Below are 16,088 nucleotides of genomic sequence, written 5' to 3' on the forward strand. Positions count from 1 at the left end.
ATATCTAAGTACTATAGTTGTCTCTTTCACATTAAAAAGTAGAACTTGAACATTTTTGCCACTGAAATAATTGGCAAAAATTCCATCAGCATCAAAAGTGAGATCTAGCCTGTAATCAACAGCACTCTTTCACAAGAGAGTGAGATGAGTGGGTCTGAGAAAATAATGCTCAGACTTTGAGATGTGAAGTGGCTAAAGCAGAGTAAAGACCCATCAAGAGCAAGAAGGAGGATTTCCTGTACAACTGAAACCTAGTCTTTTCTGGGTTTCCCTCCTAATTTGCTGGTCTATCAAAACACACTACCTTATCTTCTAAACCTTGCCTTTCTAAGAGAAGATTATGAATAGCAGAATTTAGACCAATGTGTTAATTGGAGTAAATATTCCCATAGGAAAAAGATCGGTTAACATGGTAAAAATAAAAACCCCCACCGTTTATTCCAGCAAGCATCTGCTTGTATGATTTCCTTCTTTATCATTTGTTTTTCAGGGGACTCAACAAGCAGGGATACAAATGTAGGCGTAAGTTGATTTTACTTTTTTCTTCTGCTATTTTCCACATTAACCTGTAGATCAAATAGTTACTGTTGAAAAAATCTTCTGTAAATATGCACGGCACCATGCAGCGTTACCATAGGTAGTAAGTAGATGTTGAACATCAGTTTTGCACGATAACCTAAGGCTGTCTAATTATGATGCCTACCTAAGTTTTTAGTATCAAGATTTAGACTTGGCTATTCTTCTCATAAGTGTGTAATGCAATTGAAAAGTTGCACTTATTTATCAGAGCAGTTTTAAACTTTTTCTAAAATGAATTTCAATTATTGATGGGTTTTACAGCTGAAATGAAAAGCACTTTTGACTGAGCATAGATCTCTCTGCATTCCTCCAAGCAATAGGAGAGATATCAAAGGGTAAAACTCAAAAGCAAAATATTGTCCTTCTGTTATCAAATGCTGGTGGCGTTTCCCAATGGAGGCAGATTTAGTTTAGAAATAGAGGTTATATAAAAAGAAAATGGGGGGGAAGCTGCTTTAAAAAGATTGTCATCTTCATAGAAAAGAAAGGGGTTGGTGTATATAGTATGATGGAAAGGAGTGTGTTTTTTCACATTGTGCTATGAAATGTGAACGCCTCATCCCATGTATTTATTATCTGAAGGAATCCTTTTTTTTCTTGCACATGTCTTGAAGAATGCAATGCTGCTATTCATAAGAAATGTATTGATAAAATCATTGGGAGGTGTACTGGTACAGCAGCCAACAGCAGGGACACAATGGTAAGAGCCAGAACAATACCTTTAGAGTGTAGTTACATAATTAAACCCTCCTGAACTAACAAAACCTCATATAGAAATGGGCAGGTCTGTTTGGGAGCTGCTTGGCTGTACAACCAAGTTACTGTCTTCCCTTGAAGATTGTACATAACATGTAGTGGATGAAACTTTCAAGCAAGAAAAGTAGTTAAAAGGGGGTGGGTGGTATTTGGTGGGCAGATTCTTTCCTTGCTAGGTGAGGGCTGTTAAGACTGGGGTACTCAAGATAAAATTGTCGTAGCTTTGTAATATCCAAGCCGTTTTCTGTAAGAAGCAGGTCCTGTTTTGGGTAAAGTGCCTCACCCCTCTCCCTGTCCTCAGTTTCAAAAGGAACGTTTCAACATTGACATGCCTCATCGCTTCAAAGTTTACAACTACATGAGCCCTACCTTCTGCGACCACTGCGGCAGCCTGCTCTGGGGGCTGGTCAAACAGGGACTCAAATGTGAAGGTATGGAGGATGAGGGAGGGCAGCTGGGACCTCTCCATGCTCTTCCAGTGCAGTCTCCCCCCTGCTAGAGATTAGCTATTGCTACGCACTGTGCATTTTTATATGTGTGTTATATAGAACAGGATTCATCTCACCCGTGTGCAGTTGAAAAGTTTTGTACTAGAGAGAGACAAATAGATGCTTGGTTCATGTGACAGCTCAGCCACGGTGAGCTTCTAACGCAGTCAGAAAGCGTGCTGCGGAGGTGTGATCTTGGGGGTAATCAAAATTACTGCTTTGGGAATCGCTGAAATGTGGTAGCGCCTAAAAGTGCCTTAAAAGTGTTTGCTGTAAATACCACTTTTATAATTCTCCCACAAAAAGGCAAGATAATCTCTATTGTAGCAGATTTTGAGACTAAAGTAATGATGATTAGAGGTTTTTTCCTTTTGAACAATTTTTGTAGCCTTCATTGAGTTAAAGATTAAAACTGCAGTTTTATTAACAATGATAGATCCGTGCCCACTCTGGTCTTATAACAAGGTTTCTGAACTTCACAGAGAAACAATCCTTTTTATTTTAATGTCAGATAGTATTTTCCTGACGTTTGTATAAACATCCTTATGTGTCTTTCAGAATGTGGGATGAATGTGCACCATAAATGCCAGAAGAAGGTGGCAAACTTATGTGGGATAAACCAGAAGCTGCTAGCTGAAGCTTTAAATCAAGTTAGCCAGGTATGCTTTATTGCCATTTGTCAGATAATTAGCTGTTTTCAGAGCATTTGGGGGTTTTTACTTCTTTTCATATAATTTTTATGGGGAACCAAGTTTGGAACCAGAGGAAATGCAAATGGCTTTCTCTTTGTTAATCTCTTTATGGTTCAAATTATAAAAGTGTCAGTAGCCCAGAGTTGAAACTGGGGGGGCCGAGGGGGAATCCCACCTAGCAAAGAATTTTTAAAAAGGCACGTGGTTTCCTGAGATCCAGTTTTGTTCTTCTGTGGTGCCAAGCTTATTCTCTCCCTTTCTATTTAATTGTTTAAACAGTGGTATCATAACGCTGAAGTCTGTTTTTTCCATGCTTCAAGTTTAGAATTCCACTTGCATGCTAAAATTAAATCAATAAGGAGAAATATACCAGATATTCTCAACTTCTATTAATCTGATATATACACACAGAAAACTCCCCTGGCATTAACACTGGCCCTGTAGTTTACATTGTTCATCTCCCGCTGCAGCATGGCTGTCTCTTGTGGTCGACTTCTGACTTGCAAATACAGATTCGACACAAGCTCTGAAATAAAGCAGGAAAATACATCACACAACCCAACAGTATTTCCTCTGAGCTGAGTGTTCCTAAGCTTTCACAGGATATTTACTCTGAAAACAGTGAGAGCTGTTGCGCCAGCTCTTTCACGACACAGAAAAGCTCGATCTTTTCATTACGAAAATTTGATCTTGGGGATCTATCTTCCGTGCGTACAATTTGTTCTCATGTGCTAAAGCTGGATGTCACACACTGATATGACTTCAGCATGTCCAGTATGACAGTGATTCCCATCTCCTCTTTCAAATGAACATATGTCCAAGGGGACATTTTCACACAGTTTAAATTCTTCCCACTGGGTTCAAATCATTAAACCTTTGATAATCTTGCAATGAACAACACAACATAGACAATTCAAGAATTTCAATGATTTTCTTGCAGTGAAAGAAGTAGAGCAACTGGCTGATCTGAAGCTGTAAAGAATGTGGCTAAATAGTCTATGAACCAGACTTATTGAGAAAAGACTAGGAGTTAATAATTAAAAAGAAAAGTTTATACTGCCATCATGTTACATTTAACAGCTATTGTTATAAGTGTTTCTAAAGTAATACTGCAAATATAATTTCAAGTGTTCCCCTCCTCCTCAGAAATCTACACGAAGGTCCGATTCTGGATCTGTAGAAAGCGTTGGTATTTATCAAGATTTTGATAAGAAACCTAGAGCTCCAGGAGACACAACAGGTGAGAAAAGCTACAATGTTTTGATTTAGCCATTTACCTACCAGACTACACAAACTAACAATTTAAGTAGTTATTCATTCTTGCCTTAGAATTAGTTAGGCAATTTTTTTTAATAAGCACTGCAAAAAAAAAAGCGCATATTTCTTTTTACCTTCTCCTGGCCACACAAAATACTTAGGTAACTTTTGACAAATATCTGTAGGTTTTAGTCCCCGTACGCACCTTCCTGCGTAATGCTTGCTGTACTCACTGCAGCGCAGTTCCCAGCGCAGAACTGGAGGATGCCTCGCTAACCAGACACGCACGTACAACACCTTTCCCTCCCTCCTGCAACTGAAGTGTCATGTGCTTTGTTAATTATCTCGATTTGTTCACAAGGCATTAGAAACTAATGACAAGTGCTATCTATTTTAGGATGTAAGTAGCGAAAACACTACTTGAGATTGAATGGCTGAAATAGTTTAAGTAGTACCTGGAGTCCTATGTACAGGTTCAGAGTAAGGTTTTGTATTTTTTTTTTTTACTATTGCTAAAGAGTTCTAGCATTGTATAAGCCTTTTTTTTTTTTTTTAAATGCTAACTTATGATAATTTGTGCAAAATAAATGTAACAGTCAAAGTAACTTTTTACCAGATGGAAATCACCAGGCTTGGTAAGAGATAATGGGTGGGTTTGGAGTGGTACAGGAGTTGATATATTCATCCATACATTGAACTCATTCTGTTGAAATGCCGAGTAAGAAAATTACTTTGTTATTACTTATCATACTTGTTCTGGTTTGCCAGAACAGAGAAAGAAAAAAACAGCCTCTTGCAGAGGTGGTTTCGTTTAATACGAAATGAGGGTGTAGCCACTGTGATTCCTCCCTGGGCTATCGCAGCTTAGGGGGCATACACGGTGTCATGTCATGGTTATCAGCTGTGTCTTGTTAGTGACCCAGCAGATCTATGGAGTGGAGGTCAAAAAAAAAAAGTGCAGTTATTAATTTTAGGAGATAATTAGTATTAACCTGTACAATGAGGCTTCTTAGCCAGCATCAGGCATAAATCAGTTCTTTTTATTGCCTCTCTGCTTAGGCCGAGGGCCTAGCCTGTTCACAGAAGAAAATTTGTTTACAAGCAGTCTTTGTAAAGTATCTTTTTCTCCAAATTATGCTCTGTATCTTAGCCACAGGGGAAAGTTAGGGCCTTTGATTTTTATAATGCCTAAGTATTGCTTAAACCCAGCTTCAGAAACAATCAGCTTTCAATTCAAATCCAACACTATCAAGTATGCTCGCATAATTTAAACTTTGTTATATACCACCGAAGCTGACCCTTATGTTTAGATTTGCCAATATTCCAGCAGCAGATGCATTGAAGTAGCATGTCAGTGCTTAATTTTTAGCAGGGCATCAGAGTCACGCAGTATTTCTGCATATATTGAACTCCCTGTTTCAATTACCAGATAGCGGCGAGTACGATAAACTCTGGGAGGGAAGCACAGCCAAAACAGCGTCACGAATTGCAAGCAGGAGAAAATTCAACATAGACAGCTTTGTCTTCCATAAAGTACTAGGGAAAGGAAGTTTTGGAAAGGTACGTAACAAACTTATGGAACTTAAGGTGATTGCTTTGCTTGATCTCTGCAACGTGATGGGCTGTTGTCGTTAACCAGCAAGGTCTTTCTGTTAGAGCCGCTTGGGTGGATAATCTTGTAACAGAATTAATATAGCTGTCTTTGTCAAAGAGACTAGAAATTCATCGCCTGAATCTTTTCTAAACTCAAAAGTGATTCATAATGCACAACAGTTTTTTCAGTTATTTAGTATCAAGGCAGAGGAATTGCCCTTTACGCACCACAGTGCAAAAGGGTTATTTCATGTTTGTACACTCTGTACAGAAACAGCCTCATCATGCTCCAGTGCAGTGACAGGGAGATGCGGGAGAGCAGCATGACCTCCACAGATTCTGTCCGCTGTCGTCTGTGACGCTACAGCTCTAATGAAGGAACAGGCTTTATGCGTCTTCTCTTTATATACTCACAAGACATTGGCAGAAAAATTGCTCCGGAAGCTGCTGTGCCTGTGTCATGTGGGCCTTGAGCCCTGTCTCCTCATCTCTATGCCCAGCAACTTCACCTTCCCAAATCTCGCTCATCTTTCCCATTTAGATGCTTTTTAATTGTCATTGCACTTGCTATAAACACCTTCGACTTACCCTTACCAATACCATCGGCAACAGTCTTTCCTACATGTGCTGTAATCTCATCTTTCATTTTTTGTAGGTTCTGCTTGCTGAGCTGAAAGGGAAGAATGAATTCTTTGCTATCAAAGCTCTGAAAAAAGATGTGGTGCTAATTGATGATGATGTGGAATGTACCATGGTGGAAAAGCGGGTCCTCGCACTTGCATGGGAAAATCCGTTTCTCACACATCTTTACTGCACTTTTCAGACAAAGGTAAGAAAAAGCCCAACAGCAACAGCAGCGCAACAGATTTACCTTTTTAATAGATGCTGTTACTAGCAGTCAAGTGAAAGTAACTTAGCGATACAAGAATTAAATGACCCCGCATACGTTGATGAGAACAGAATGAGATCAGAGTAACATCTGTGCCATCTAGAATGAGAGGCAGTTTAATTTAAATCCTTGATCTTAGCTTTACCCTCAGTGAGGGGAAAAGAGATGACTGTCACAGATAGAAGTCTGTAAGTCTGTTTAAATGTATATTTTTATTATGTCTAGAAACAGATAGAACACAAGATCAGCTGTTTAGCTTTGCAATACAAGACCAGGCTACTCAAATCTGTAGGAGCCTCGTACACTCTTAGGAGTTATATTCAGGAGAAGAGGAACGTGGCTGCTTGGTCCCCAGCAGACACACCGCTACTTCATGTGTGCTTGCAATAGCATTAGTAATTTAAGTAATATAATAAAAATTAATAAAAATAATCATTCTCTGGTTACTTACAAACAGGATCACCTGTTCTTTGTTATGGAGTTCCTGAATGGGGGAGACCTGATGTTCCACATACAGGACAAGGGGCGGTTTGATCTCTACAGAGCAACGTAAGTCCACAACCCATCAGTCCCCATCTCCATGAATGATTTTAGTCTCTGGTTTTACTGCTTCTAGTTCTGCACCACTGACCCACACTCAAGTTTTCAGTGGCTGATGATTGAAAAGGTATTTCTAGGCACTGGTTTAACACAGTGAAGAAGCTCACTTAATGATGTGTGGAGTTAGGTTTTCTTAATTTACATAGCAGTGTGATGTTTTACTTTATGGGATGCTTGTACCTAGAGATGCTACATAAACTGCACCATAAGCCAGCAATGAAAAGCAAAAGGTATGGCTTCGGTGTCCCTTAGGACAGTATTTGGATGGGAAAAAACTGGAAAACAGCATGAGAAATAAACCCCAGTACTTACATTACTTACTAGTATTGCTAAGTTGACATGAATAGTACAGAAAGATAACCTGCACGTTCCACAAGATACTGATAAAATGGGTAAGCGCTTTGTTTAGCAAGTGCAATTGCATCAGTTACACATGGCTTAAAGGTCACTGGTGCTGAAGACTTAAAAGATGCAAAAATAATTGTATTATTGTTACTCTACCTATCATAATTTTTTAGTTTGAGGTCAGTTTCTACCTCTCACCCAAAAGCAGGAGAGTTTTAATTGTATCACTGAATGGGTGCATGCAAGTCATTAAAAGCAACAGTGCAGGGTAGTGGATCTATGTGTAAGTACCAGCGCTATTGCATAACCAGACCGGAGAGCTGTGTGTGTTACCGTGTGCTGTACTAAGGAACAGGGACTGGATGGGATCACATCAAGGGCTCTGGCATAAGTAGCAGTTGGCAGCAGCCAGCTTTACAGGCCAGGGCAAGCTCCCTTCCTACTCTCCCCAGCAAAAATCTGGACAAAGCCCTCCCAGCTTACCTGCGTTCCAGCAAACATCTGTGCATCTGGCAGCCTCTCCTGGCATCCTCTGTACCTATTTCTGACGTTTTGGGTCACAGTTCATTCTGCTATACACAAATGGAAATGTTTTGTATTTGTTCAGCTAAAAAAAAAAAGCTTTTAATACATGTTGAGAGTAGGGGCAAGCTTTCTTTTAGCGTTTTCCTTCATATCCTCTGTACTGAGCTCCCAGTAGCTGGCCTTCAAAAGGCATGCGCGTACCACTAAATCCATACAAAAAGCAGAAGAGGGTCAGTGTTCCCTAACAGCAGTGGAATGAAGCATTAAAAGCAAGTTGCTGTCATGTCCCCTCTGCTGTTTGGCATTAGATACCACAGCTGTGTGGTGAAGGGATTAACTTGCAGGTTACAGCATCCACCTATACAAAGACAGGCATATTGGTATGTAAAGAAGCGTACGGTACTTCTCGCTCCATGAAGAAATGCTTACGGCAGCCCTTTGGGCTGGCTGCGTTGACTGTGTGTTAACTAAGCAAGACAGATTAAGAGATGTTTTGGTCTTTTCAGGTTTTATGGAGCTGAAATTTTATGTGGGCTACAGTTTCTTCACAGCAAAGGCATTATTTATAGGTAAGTACCAGTGTGGGACCTCTGAGTTGTCTTAGCGCTTCATGCATCTTTGAATTACTGATTGATGTAACAAGTAAAAGCTGTCTGTCAGAGATCTGATGTTATTCCAAAGGCATTAACATGCCTGAGATGAATCTGTATCTCTGTGTCTCTGCCTTGGCAACCAGAATGATGGAATGTTATTTATGTTACACAAAAGCAGTTTTGTTTCAGTTATTTTTAAGCACTGCCTTCAAATCTTGAGTCTATTTGGTTTGGAGGGAAGGGAGAGGGTCCTTGGGGCTATCAGTTCCTACCAGCCTTGTGAAAGTTGTCTGCTTTTGCCTTCCATATCAAACCACGATGCTTCTGCCTCACCAGGGGCCAGATCCTGATCAGCTGCTGCTTACTGTAAATACCCATGCTACAAGAGATCAGAAGTTTGGGGGTTTTTAAATGTAGTTTTTCTCTCAGTTTCCTTTCTCCAGCCTTTTCACCCCACCCCCGGCTCTAAAGCACTGTTTGGTAACTACTTGCTCAGGTAGCTCTTACCTCTGGAACAACAGGCACGAACGGTAGGGGCTGCATGCTTAAGAGCGAGTTACACAAGGTAATTTAGGTAAACATGCCCCAAAACATCTGGTATTGTCCATCCCCCTTTATAGAAACAGGAAATGGAGGATCCATCCTTTAAATTAAGCAATTTTCTGAAGTTAGAGACTAGTATTTCACAAAACGTGTTTGTAAAGAGGACGAACATTACAGGAATCCTCCTTGGTGAAGGAGGACGATGCTTAAAGGCCGCCTGGTCTCAGAGAAGACAGCCGTAATGCAGGAAGGTACCTAATGTACCCAACTGTATTCCCACGGCCTCCTGCAGCCTTTTATACAGGAAAGGATCAAACTCCACGATACGTTGTCATCAGCACAAAATCCTTCCTTCCCAGAGTTTCTAGAGCATTTTTAGGCTTGCTGTTAAACTTCCCTATAGTAAGTTAGAATGTTCCTGGAGGGAGATTTCAGAGTATGAAGTATTCTCAGAGGAACAGTACCATTTTCCAACAAGACACCAGCAAAACCAAAGGTACTTCCCCCCCTTCCTCCCCCCCATCTTACACAGGATATTTACCAGTATAATCACAGAACCTGACTGGACCAGTTTAGGTAGGCGTTGCATGTGAGCGCACATCCATGTAAAAGATTTTAGAACTTCTTGTAGCTAGGTAAGTGCAGTGCCCTAAGTTACCATGAGTTTTCCCCATCTCAAATATATTCAATTTACTGAGGTGAACAGCAGCTGATGTCCAAACATGGAAGGATTTATGGTGCATTGCGTTAGATCAGGGACTCTTGGTTCGAGCTGCAGCTCAGTGTGAGCAGTGTCAGTAGCTGATACTGGGAACTTAAGTTACCGATGGGAAAAGACTGCCCTGTTCTCATGTCAAATTATCTGCTGTAGTCAAGTCTTTCTCGGTAAGCAGCAGGGCTGCTCAGTTTCTCTTCAGCCTGCCCTCCTTGGTATGTGCTTTTGCAGCCAGATGGACAAAAACCACATTATAGTCAAAGGGAGGGAACGTAGCTTTTGGAAACTGCTGTTAAAAAGCTCTTATTTGATTGAATAGTGTTATTCTGAAAAAAAGACAGGAAAAGGACACTTTCCAGGCTGCACCCACAACACACAAACGCTCTTGTGCTGTAACCAGGACCAAGTCACAGGTAGCACTAAAGGTTGGGCAGGCTTCCCACAGTCACGCTCCTGCCAAAGGCTCTGAGAATCCAACAATCCTCCTTTTGAGCTATGAAGCTGGTGCAGCGCTGTGCTGGCTGGCGGGGCATGAACTTGCCCAGAAGCAACAGGAGCACGAAGTGTTTCAGCATAAAGCTGAAAGCGAGTGTTGAGGATTATAAGGTCACACACACACTATATATATATATACACACACACCCCTCAGCCTCTTACTTTGACAAGAGAGAATTCTTCCCTTCTCCCCACCACCTTCAAAGTACAAAAGTACTATTTTGTATGTATTGTGTTGATGGATGATTATTTTCTTGAAAAGCCTCTTTGTACGGTACAGGGTAGGTGTTTATCAGTGAAGAAATTGCATGCATCTGAATACAAAAATGACTCACCCTTAAAACATAACTTTTTTTTTAAATACTTTTTGCAGGGACCTAAAACTGGACAATGTAATGCTTGATAAAGAAGGCCACATCAAAATAGCTGATTTTGGAATGTGCAAAGAAAATGTTGTTGGCGAGAACAAGGCAAGCACTTTCTGCGGGACCCCAGACTACATTGCTCCTGAGGTCAGTATGGCACTGCCACATACACTGGTGTTACAACGGCTGTTGTGATTAATCATCCCTTTGCAGACTAATAGTTCAGAAATGTAAGAGTCTAATTAGCACAGGAGAAAAAAACATTAAATCTGAGTTCTCTGTAGAAGGTACTTGAGACTTGTAAATATCTGTAGCTGCAAGTTTAAAAAAACCCCATGTTTTTGAAACGTTAAGATGTTCAGGTCTTGAACAACTAGTTTTTCCCTTCTGCCCTTACAGCTAGCATACACACGGGGCTCCTGCAACTGAATGTTTGTGCACTGCAGATTGTGAACAGACTTGTGCCCATGCAAATGGCCACAATTCAATGCAAAAGCAGCTTCCCCGGGGAATCTAAGTTAAATTCCCTGGGTTATAGCTGGGTTTTTATCTGATTTGCAAAGTAGTCCAATTAAGGTAGTTAGCTTTTAAAGCTATACATGATGTCAAAGTCTGTCTGGTAGTAATCTACTTTTCATTGCTACTTGCTTCTCCCTTCATCTTGTGAAGAAACTAAAGAGCATGTTTTCCAAGTATGGTGTTATTTAACATTAATGGAGAAAATTTCTGAATGAGAGCAAAGACACCGAGTTCTCCCCATTTCTGCAAACGGTAGCCAAGCATAAAACTATAAATGTGTGTCTGTGTCAACAATTTTTCAGATAACTAGGATATTTAGGGGGCAAAAAAATCCAGTTATTAAAGATTCTCTCTTAAAAATTGTATGTTGCTGCCTTTTACTAATTGTACTTCTTCCTCTGCACTTCTGTGGAACAAGATCCTGCAAGGTTTGCGGTACACATTCTCTGTGGACTGGTGGTCATTTGGGGTCCTGCTGTACGAGATGCTTATTGGACAATCCCCTTTCCATGGGGACGATGAAGATGAGCTGTTTGAGTCGATCCGAGTGGACATCCCTCACTACCCACGCTGGATTACCAAGGAATCAAAAGACATATTAGAAAAGGTAGGACCGATGATCAATGAGTGGGTCACAGTACTGTATTTGTCCAGGGAGGGACTTGTTTATCAGCAAGCAAATTACTTTTACAAATGGAAAGCCAGGCCAGCTTAATTACTAATGGTCTGTTTGCTGTTAGCAACTCTTGTTCTCTTAGCAGGATACTCGTTATTCTTCCAGTGCCACCTACCTGTTGAGCAGAGTAAGGCTTTACCGGGTTTTGCCGTCTTTTGCAGCTATTTGAAAGGGATCCAACACGACGACTTGGGGTGACTGGGAATATCAGAGACCATCCTTTCTTCAAAACCATCAACTGGACGGCGCTGGAGAAGAGGGAGGTGGATCCTCCTTTCAGGCCCAAAGTGGTATGTGGGTTATTCTGTGTTCTGGAGCAGCACAGCAAGTGCTGGCCGAGGGGTGATTTCTCTAAGTTTGGACGATCCTACTGCAAGTTTATAAAGGAGATTGTTACGTATCTCAAACATACAGATGGTTCAGTTACAAAGAGGTGCACTATATTCCTCGGACTGCCCTGAAATCTTTCCTATCAAGACTGCCTTCCCATGCTCTCTCAGGGAGCTTCTTTACTAATAGACTCTTCAGGAAATCAATTAATAGCTCCGCTACTTATTCTTAAATCTTCAGATCATTAGAAAAATACAATGTTTTATGTGCCTCGACCTTAGAAATGCTGATAGTTCCTTGCGTTTTTCTTTTCTGTAATGCCACATGGCAGAAGGACCAATAACTTGGGGCTACTCACTTGGTAACTGCCTGCAGGCATTCAGTACAAGCATTAAGTATGCACTGTTCCAAACTCAATTGACAGTCTCCAAGTGAGCAAAAAGATACATGCTCTCTACTACTGAACTTAGAACTATGTGTAATGTACATGTCTAATGTTACCTGAAAAAAGACCTGAAGAACAGCCTGGCTGTTACTCACAGTCGTTATCACTGTGGGCTGCTGCTGCATCATCTCACCTGGTTAGAAACTCAAACCAGTTTTCCTCCAGCCTGTTACGGGTAAAACGACTTGGAGGTAATGCAGGCTCTTTAAAATGTACTTACCTACTCGATGGAGGAGAACTGTCCTGTTCAACAACAGGCAGCTTCGTGTTCCCAGAGGAAAGGGGACTCTGGCAACGTAAGGATCCTACAAACAGTAACCCTCAGAGGTGCAGAGTGTAAAACGTGGTCTTTAGTAACGTGAACTCTTACGAAACATACACAAATATTTTATCCAGACAGAAAGCAGTGCTTTTTTTTCTCTGAACAAGTACAGACTGTAAAATGCTTTCAGGAATTTAAAAGTTTTGGTTAACAGCAAGAAATGTTGGGCTTAAATGTAAATGCTGCATTGCTTTTGTCAGTGGAGAGTCTTTGGGTAATTGTATGAAACATATCACCAGTCCATGTGGTTCTTCTCCAAAGCAACCTGGTGCTATTTGTTGTCAACTAACAAGCAATTGCCCAGTTATAACCTTACAGTGTTGCTGAAATAGGCAAAAAGGAGATTTTTCTCTAAATCAGAGGGAAGAGGGAGGGATGGAGCTCAAGGACTCCTAACCTTTTGTATTTAAGTAATCTGTTCTGGAAGAAATGACAGTTTGTCTCAAACTATCTTCCCTCTCCATTTAACACAGAAGTCAGCAAGTGACTACAACAACTTCGACAGAGAATTTCTGAGTGAGAAGCCAAAATTGTCCTACAGTGACAAAAACCTGATTGAGTCCATGGATCAGTCTGCATTTGATGGATTTTCTTTTATTAACCCTAAATTTGAACAGATCTTGGACAAGTAAGTCTCCGAACAGAGTCGGACTTTAAAGCAGGGTTAAACATCATAAACCGAAAAGGCCCAAGTGTTTTGCATTCCAACGATGTCGTGGATACTTCAGAATAATACACAGTCATGTGATTAATTATGTCCAACTGCTGAGTTATTGGCAGTGTTCTTTTATGCATGGTTGGGTTTAAGGTATGTGAATCGTGTATTATTTTCTCTATTTGGGAAAATGTAAATTGTTTGGTACTTGAATGTAGTTATATATATGTATGTGCTGTATATTTTGCTCGAGAGAAGACATTGGGAATAGTAGATGTCTTTTTAAAAAGTGTTTGAGCCCTTGGTTCTTTTACTTGTCCTCAATTAAAAGAAAGTTACATTAAACTTTCATTCACGGCTTTAGGATTTTTTTTCTAGAAATATGCAATTAAACTCATGTTGTCTTTAAACTACAGTAAAAAAACAATAATTTTTAAGCTCTGATCACTTACAAAAACAACACAAATATTTTAGGAGAATTGACCAAACTGAAGACTTAGACAAAAGCAGATATTCAGTCTAACACCAGCTGCTGTGGGAAGGGCTCGGTGCCAAGCAAGTGTCCGGCTTCAGCGACTGCGCTACATGTTTATTCTGGGGCAAGTACCCGGCCGCAGCCAGTGACGCTGCCTGGGAAGAGGAGTCCCTGCCATTCAGCGCCGCTTCCCATGAACAGAAACACACCGTACGATCGCAGCAGCGCGTTAGTACCACTGGCCTGAGCTGGCAGAGAGGAAGCAGTTTGCTTAACTGCCAAGCACAAAATCCTTCTTCTAGCAGCTGTGGCTGCTCCCACTTGCTGTAAAAAGGGCACAAAACTAGAGCCTGCTTTGTTGCAATACCTACATCTGAATTTTGATTTTTAACCATTAACAAGAAAGAAAAACTAATATAATTGCTGCAAAGCTCTTTCCAAAACTCTTCTCCTTGCAGTCAGCTTGTAAAATACAGAATGAACCAAGGTCCCTCAGACTTCTCAAAAGCTTTCTGTAGCTTGTCACACTATTGCAAATTATTTTAATTTTCTCAACCATTGAGCAGGCCAAAAAAAAAAAACCTCAACATACTGGTGTCAGTTTGTCCAACACAGTTACAGGACAGTGCCGTGCTCTTAGTGCACCCTGGAGTTTCTGGGCAGTTTCAGACTGTTAATCCTGCTGGAAGAGCAGGAGAAAGCCATTGCCTGCCCCCTCAGTAAGACCTCCTATAGCCAAAAAACACAGTGCAGCCTTTGTTTTCCTGCTGAAGCGCACTATCACCAGTAAGACCTGGCTGTCAGCTAAGCATGCAGTAGATGCAGGGTGGAATAGTCCGAACACAGCCGGTGTTTCCCAACAGCCTGGCTTTGCCTTGGTGCCACCACAGGAGCTTACACAACCCTGTCAGAGGGAACAAACACACTGCATTGCTGCCAGGGAGAGCAGCAAACTTGTGGTTTTCCCCTTCAAGTAACCTGCCAAGTCATTTCTGGTTTGCCTTTTTCCCTACAATGTTATTTCTGCTTTCGAAGGCTGGATCCTCCTACCCAAGCAGAAACACTTTTTATGTAAGAAGATACAAATGTAGCTGCCAGCAGCATGGAGTATTTGCTGTCTAAGAAGCTGTAATGAACTACAAGAAGTAGCAATTGTTGCTTGTAGGAACATTTGCCTACTATGCTTACCTGCTTCACTCTGGAGTAGCGGGTGCCAGACCTACTCAGGAGGGACCTTGCTGCTCTTCTGGTATTTGACCAACTTACCTGAAGCATCCTGTCACAAGCCTGACCACACGCCCAACACCTGGGCAGAGACACCTTTCCTCCGCCAAGCAGTTACTATACCCCTCTGCATTGTGGAGCGTTAACTGCGCCACCTGAACGGAAGCTGCCCTGCTCAAGTTACAGAACCCACCGTGAAAGCTCCGCAGGTCATACAGCTCTCCAGGACCACCTCCGCCAAACTGCAGTGCCTGAGGGACGCCCAGCAGACAAATGGCTGGGTTTCCTCAACCATCACGGTCTGGGCCAGCCTCATGCTACTGGAAGACAGAGGTATTGAAGGGAAGCAGCCTAAAAGCTTTAGAAGAAAAAAAAAAAAACCAACAAAAAAATTACCTCCCACGCAGACATAAATACACAGTAGAGTTAAAAATGAAGAAAACGTTCCTTCTTCCTAGCAGAGAAGATACAAGAGGTTACCACCCAAGAGTACAAGACAGGCAAATTTGAGTACATAATTCTAAACCACAAAGTAGTAATTAATTTTGTCCTTATCCTTCAGAATGACAAGTACCTCTGCAAATGTAATGCCATCTACCTAACCTCTATATGTAAGTTTGTACTAGAAAGCAGCATTTTGCTGGTGGTTTTCAGCTTTCTCAAAAATGCAGCAGCATTGGGAAGACAATGTAAGAACAGTGTAGCTGTCAGAGCGTGCATCAATTCTTAAACTACCAATGATGATGTAAAATTAATAAAGTCTTACCTTTCTCCTCCATTGCATGCAAATCTTGACTTATATTTAATCAAGTCTTCCAACATCTTCCTCAGTTACTTTGTTACTTAAATTATAATTATTTATCAAAGTAAAGCAAACAATTAACTTCTTAATTCTTCCACCTATGTATAAACTCTCTCAACCAAGCTATGCTTCCAAAAGCTGTGGAACACTCACCTGGCACTTCAGCTGCCAAAAACAGGCACAGAAAGAAACACACATTGGCACA

General features: G+C 41.1%; 1 protein-coding gene across 5 annotated transcripts in view; it reads left to right on the forward strand.

Moving 5' to 3' along the window:
• Window positions 1-13,733, forward strand: part of PRKCD (protein kinase C delta) — a 64,952-nt gene extending 51,219 nt beyond the window's left edge. For 4 of the 5 annotated variants that reach the window (XM_054838869.1, XM_054838867.1, XM_054838868.1 and 1 more), the window contains exons 6-17: window positions 491-522; window positions 1,194-1,279; window positions 1,637-1,766; window positions 2,382-2,482; window positions 3,662-3,755; window positions 5,202-5,332; window positions 6,021-6,194; window positions 6,712-6,803; window positions 8,231-8,293; window positions 10,444-10,582; window positions 11,373-11,561; window positions 11,792-13,733. In XM_054838869.1, coding sequence (XP_054694844.1) covers window positions 491-522; window positions 1,194-1,279; window positions 1,637-1,766; window positions 2,382-2,482; window positions 3,662-3,755; window positions 5,202-5,332; window positions 6,021-6,194; window positions 6,712-6,803; window positions 8,231-8,293; window positions 10,444-10,582; window positions 11,373-11,561; window positions 11,792-12,091 — 1,531 coding nt within the window. In that variant the 3' untranslated portion in view covers window positions 12,092-13,733. The remainder of the gene's footprint in view (window positions 1-490; window positions 523-1,193; window positions 1,280-1,636; window positions 1,767-2,381; window positions 2,483-3,661; window positions 3,756-5,201; window positions 5,333-6,020; window positions 6,195-6,711; window positions 6,804-8,230; window positions 8,294-10,443; window positions 10,583-11,372; window positions 11,562-11,791) is intronic. The other variant, XM_054838871.1, reaches the window with a different exon arrangement.
• Window positions 13,734-16,088: the final 2,355 nt, after the last annotated feature.

Source organism: Grus americana, chromosome 11, assembly GCF_028858705.1.
Source record: "Grus americana isolate bGruAme1 chromosome 11, bGruAme1.mat, whole genome shotgun sequence".
NCBI classification, from domain to species: Eukaryota; Metazoa; Chordata; class Aves; order Gruiformes; family Gruidae; genus Grus; species Grus americana.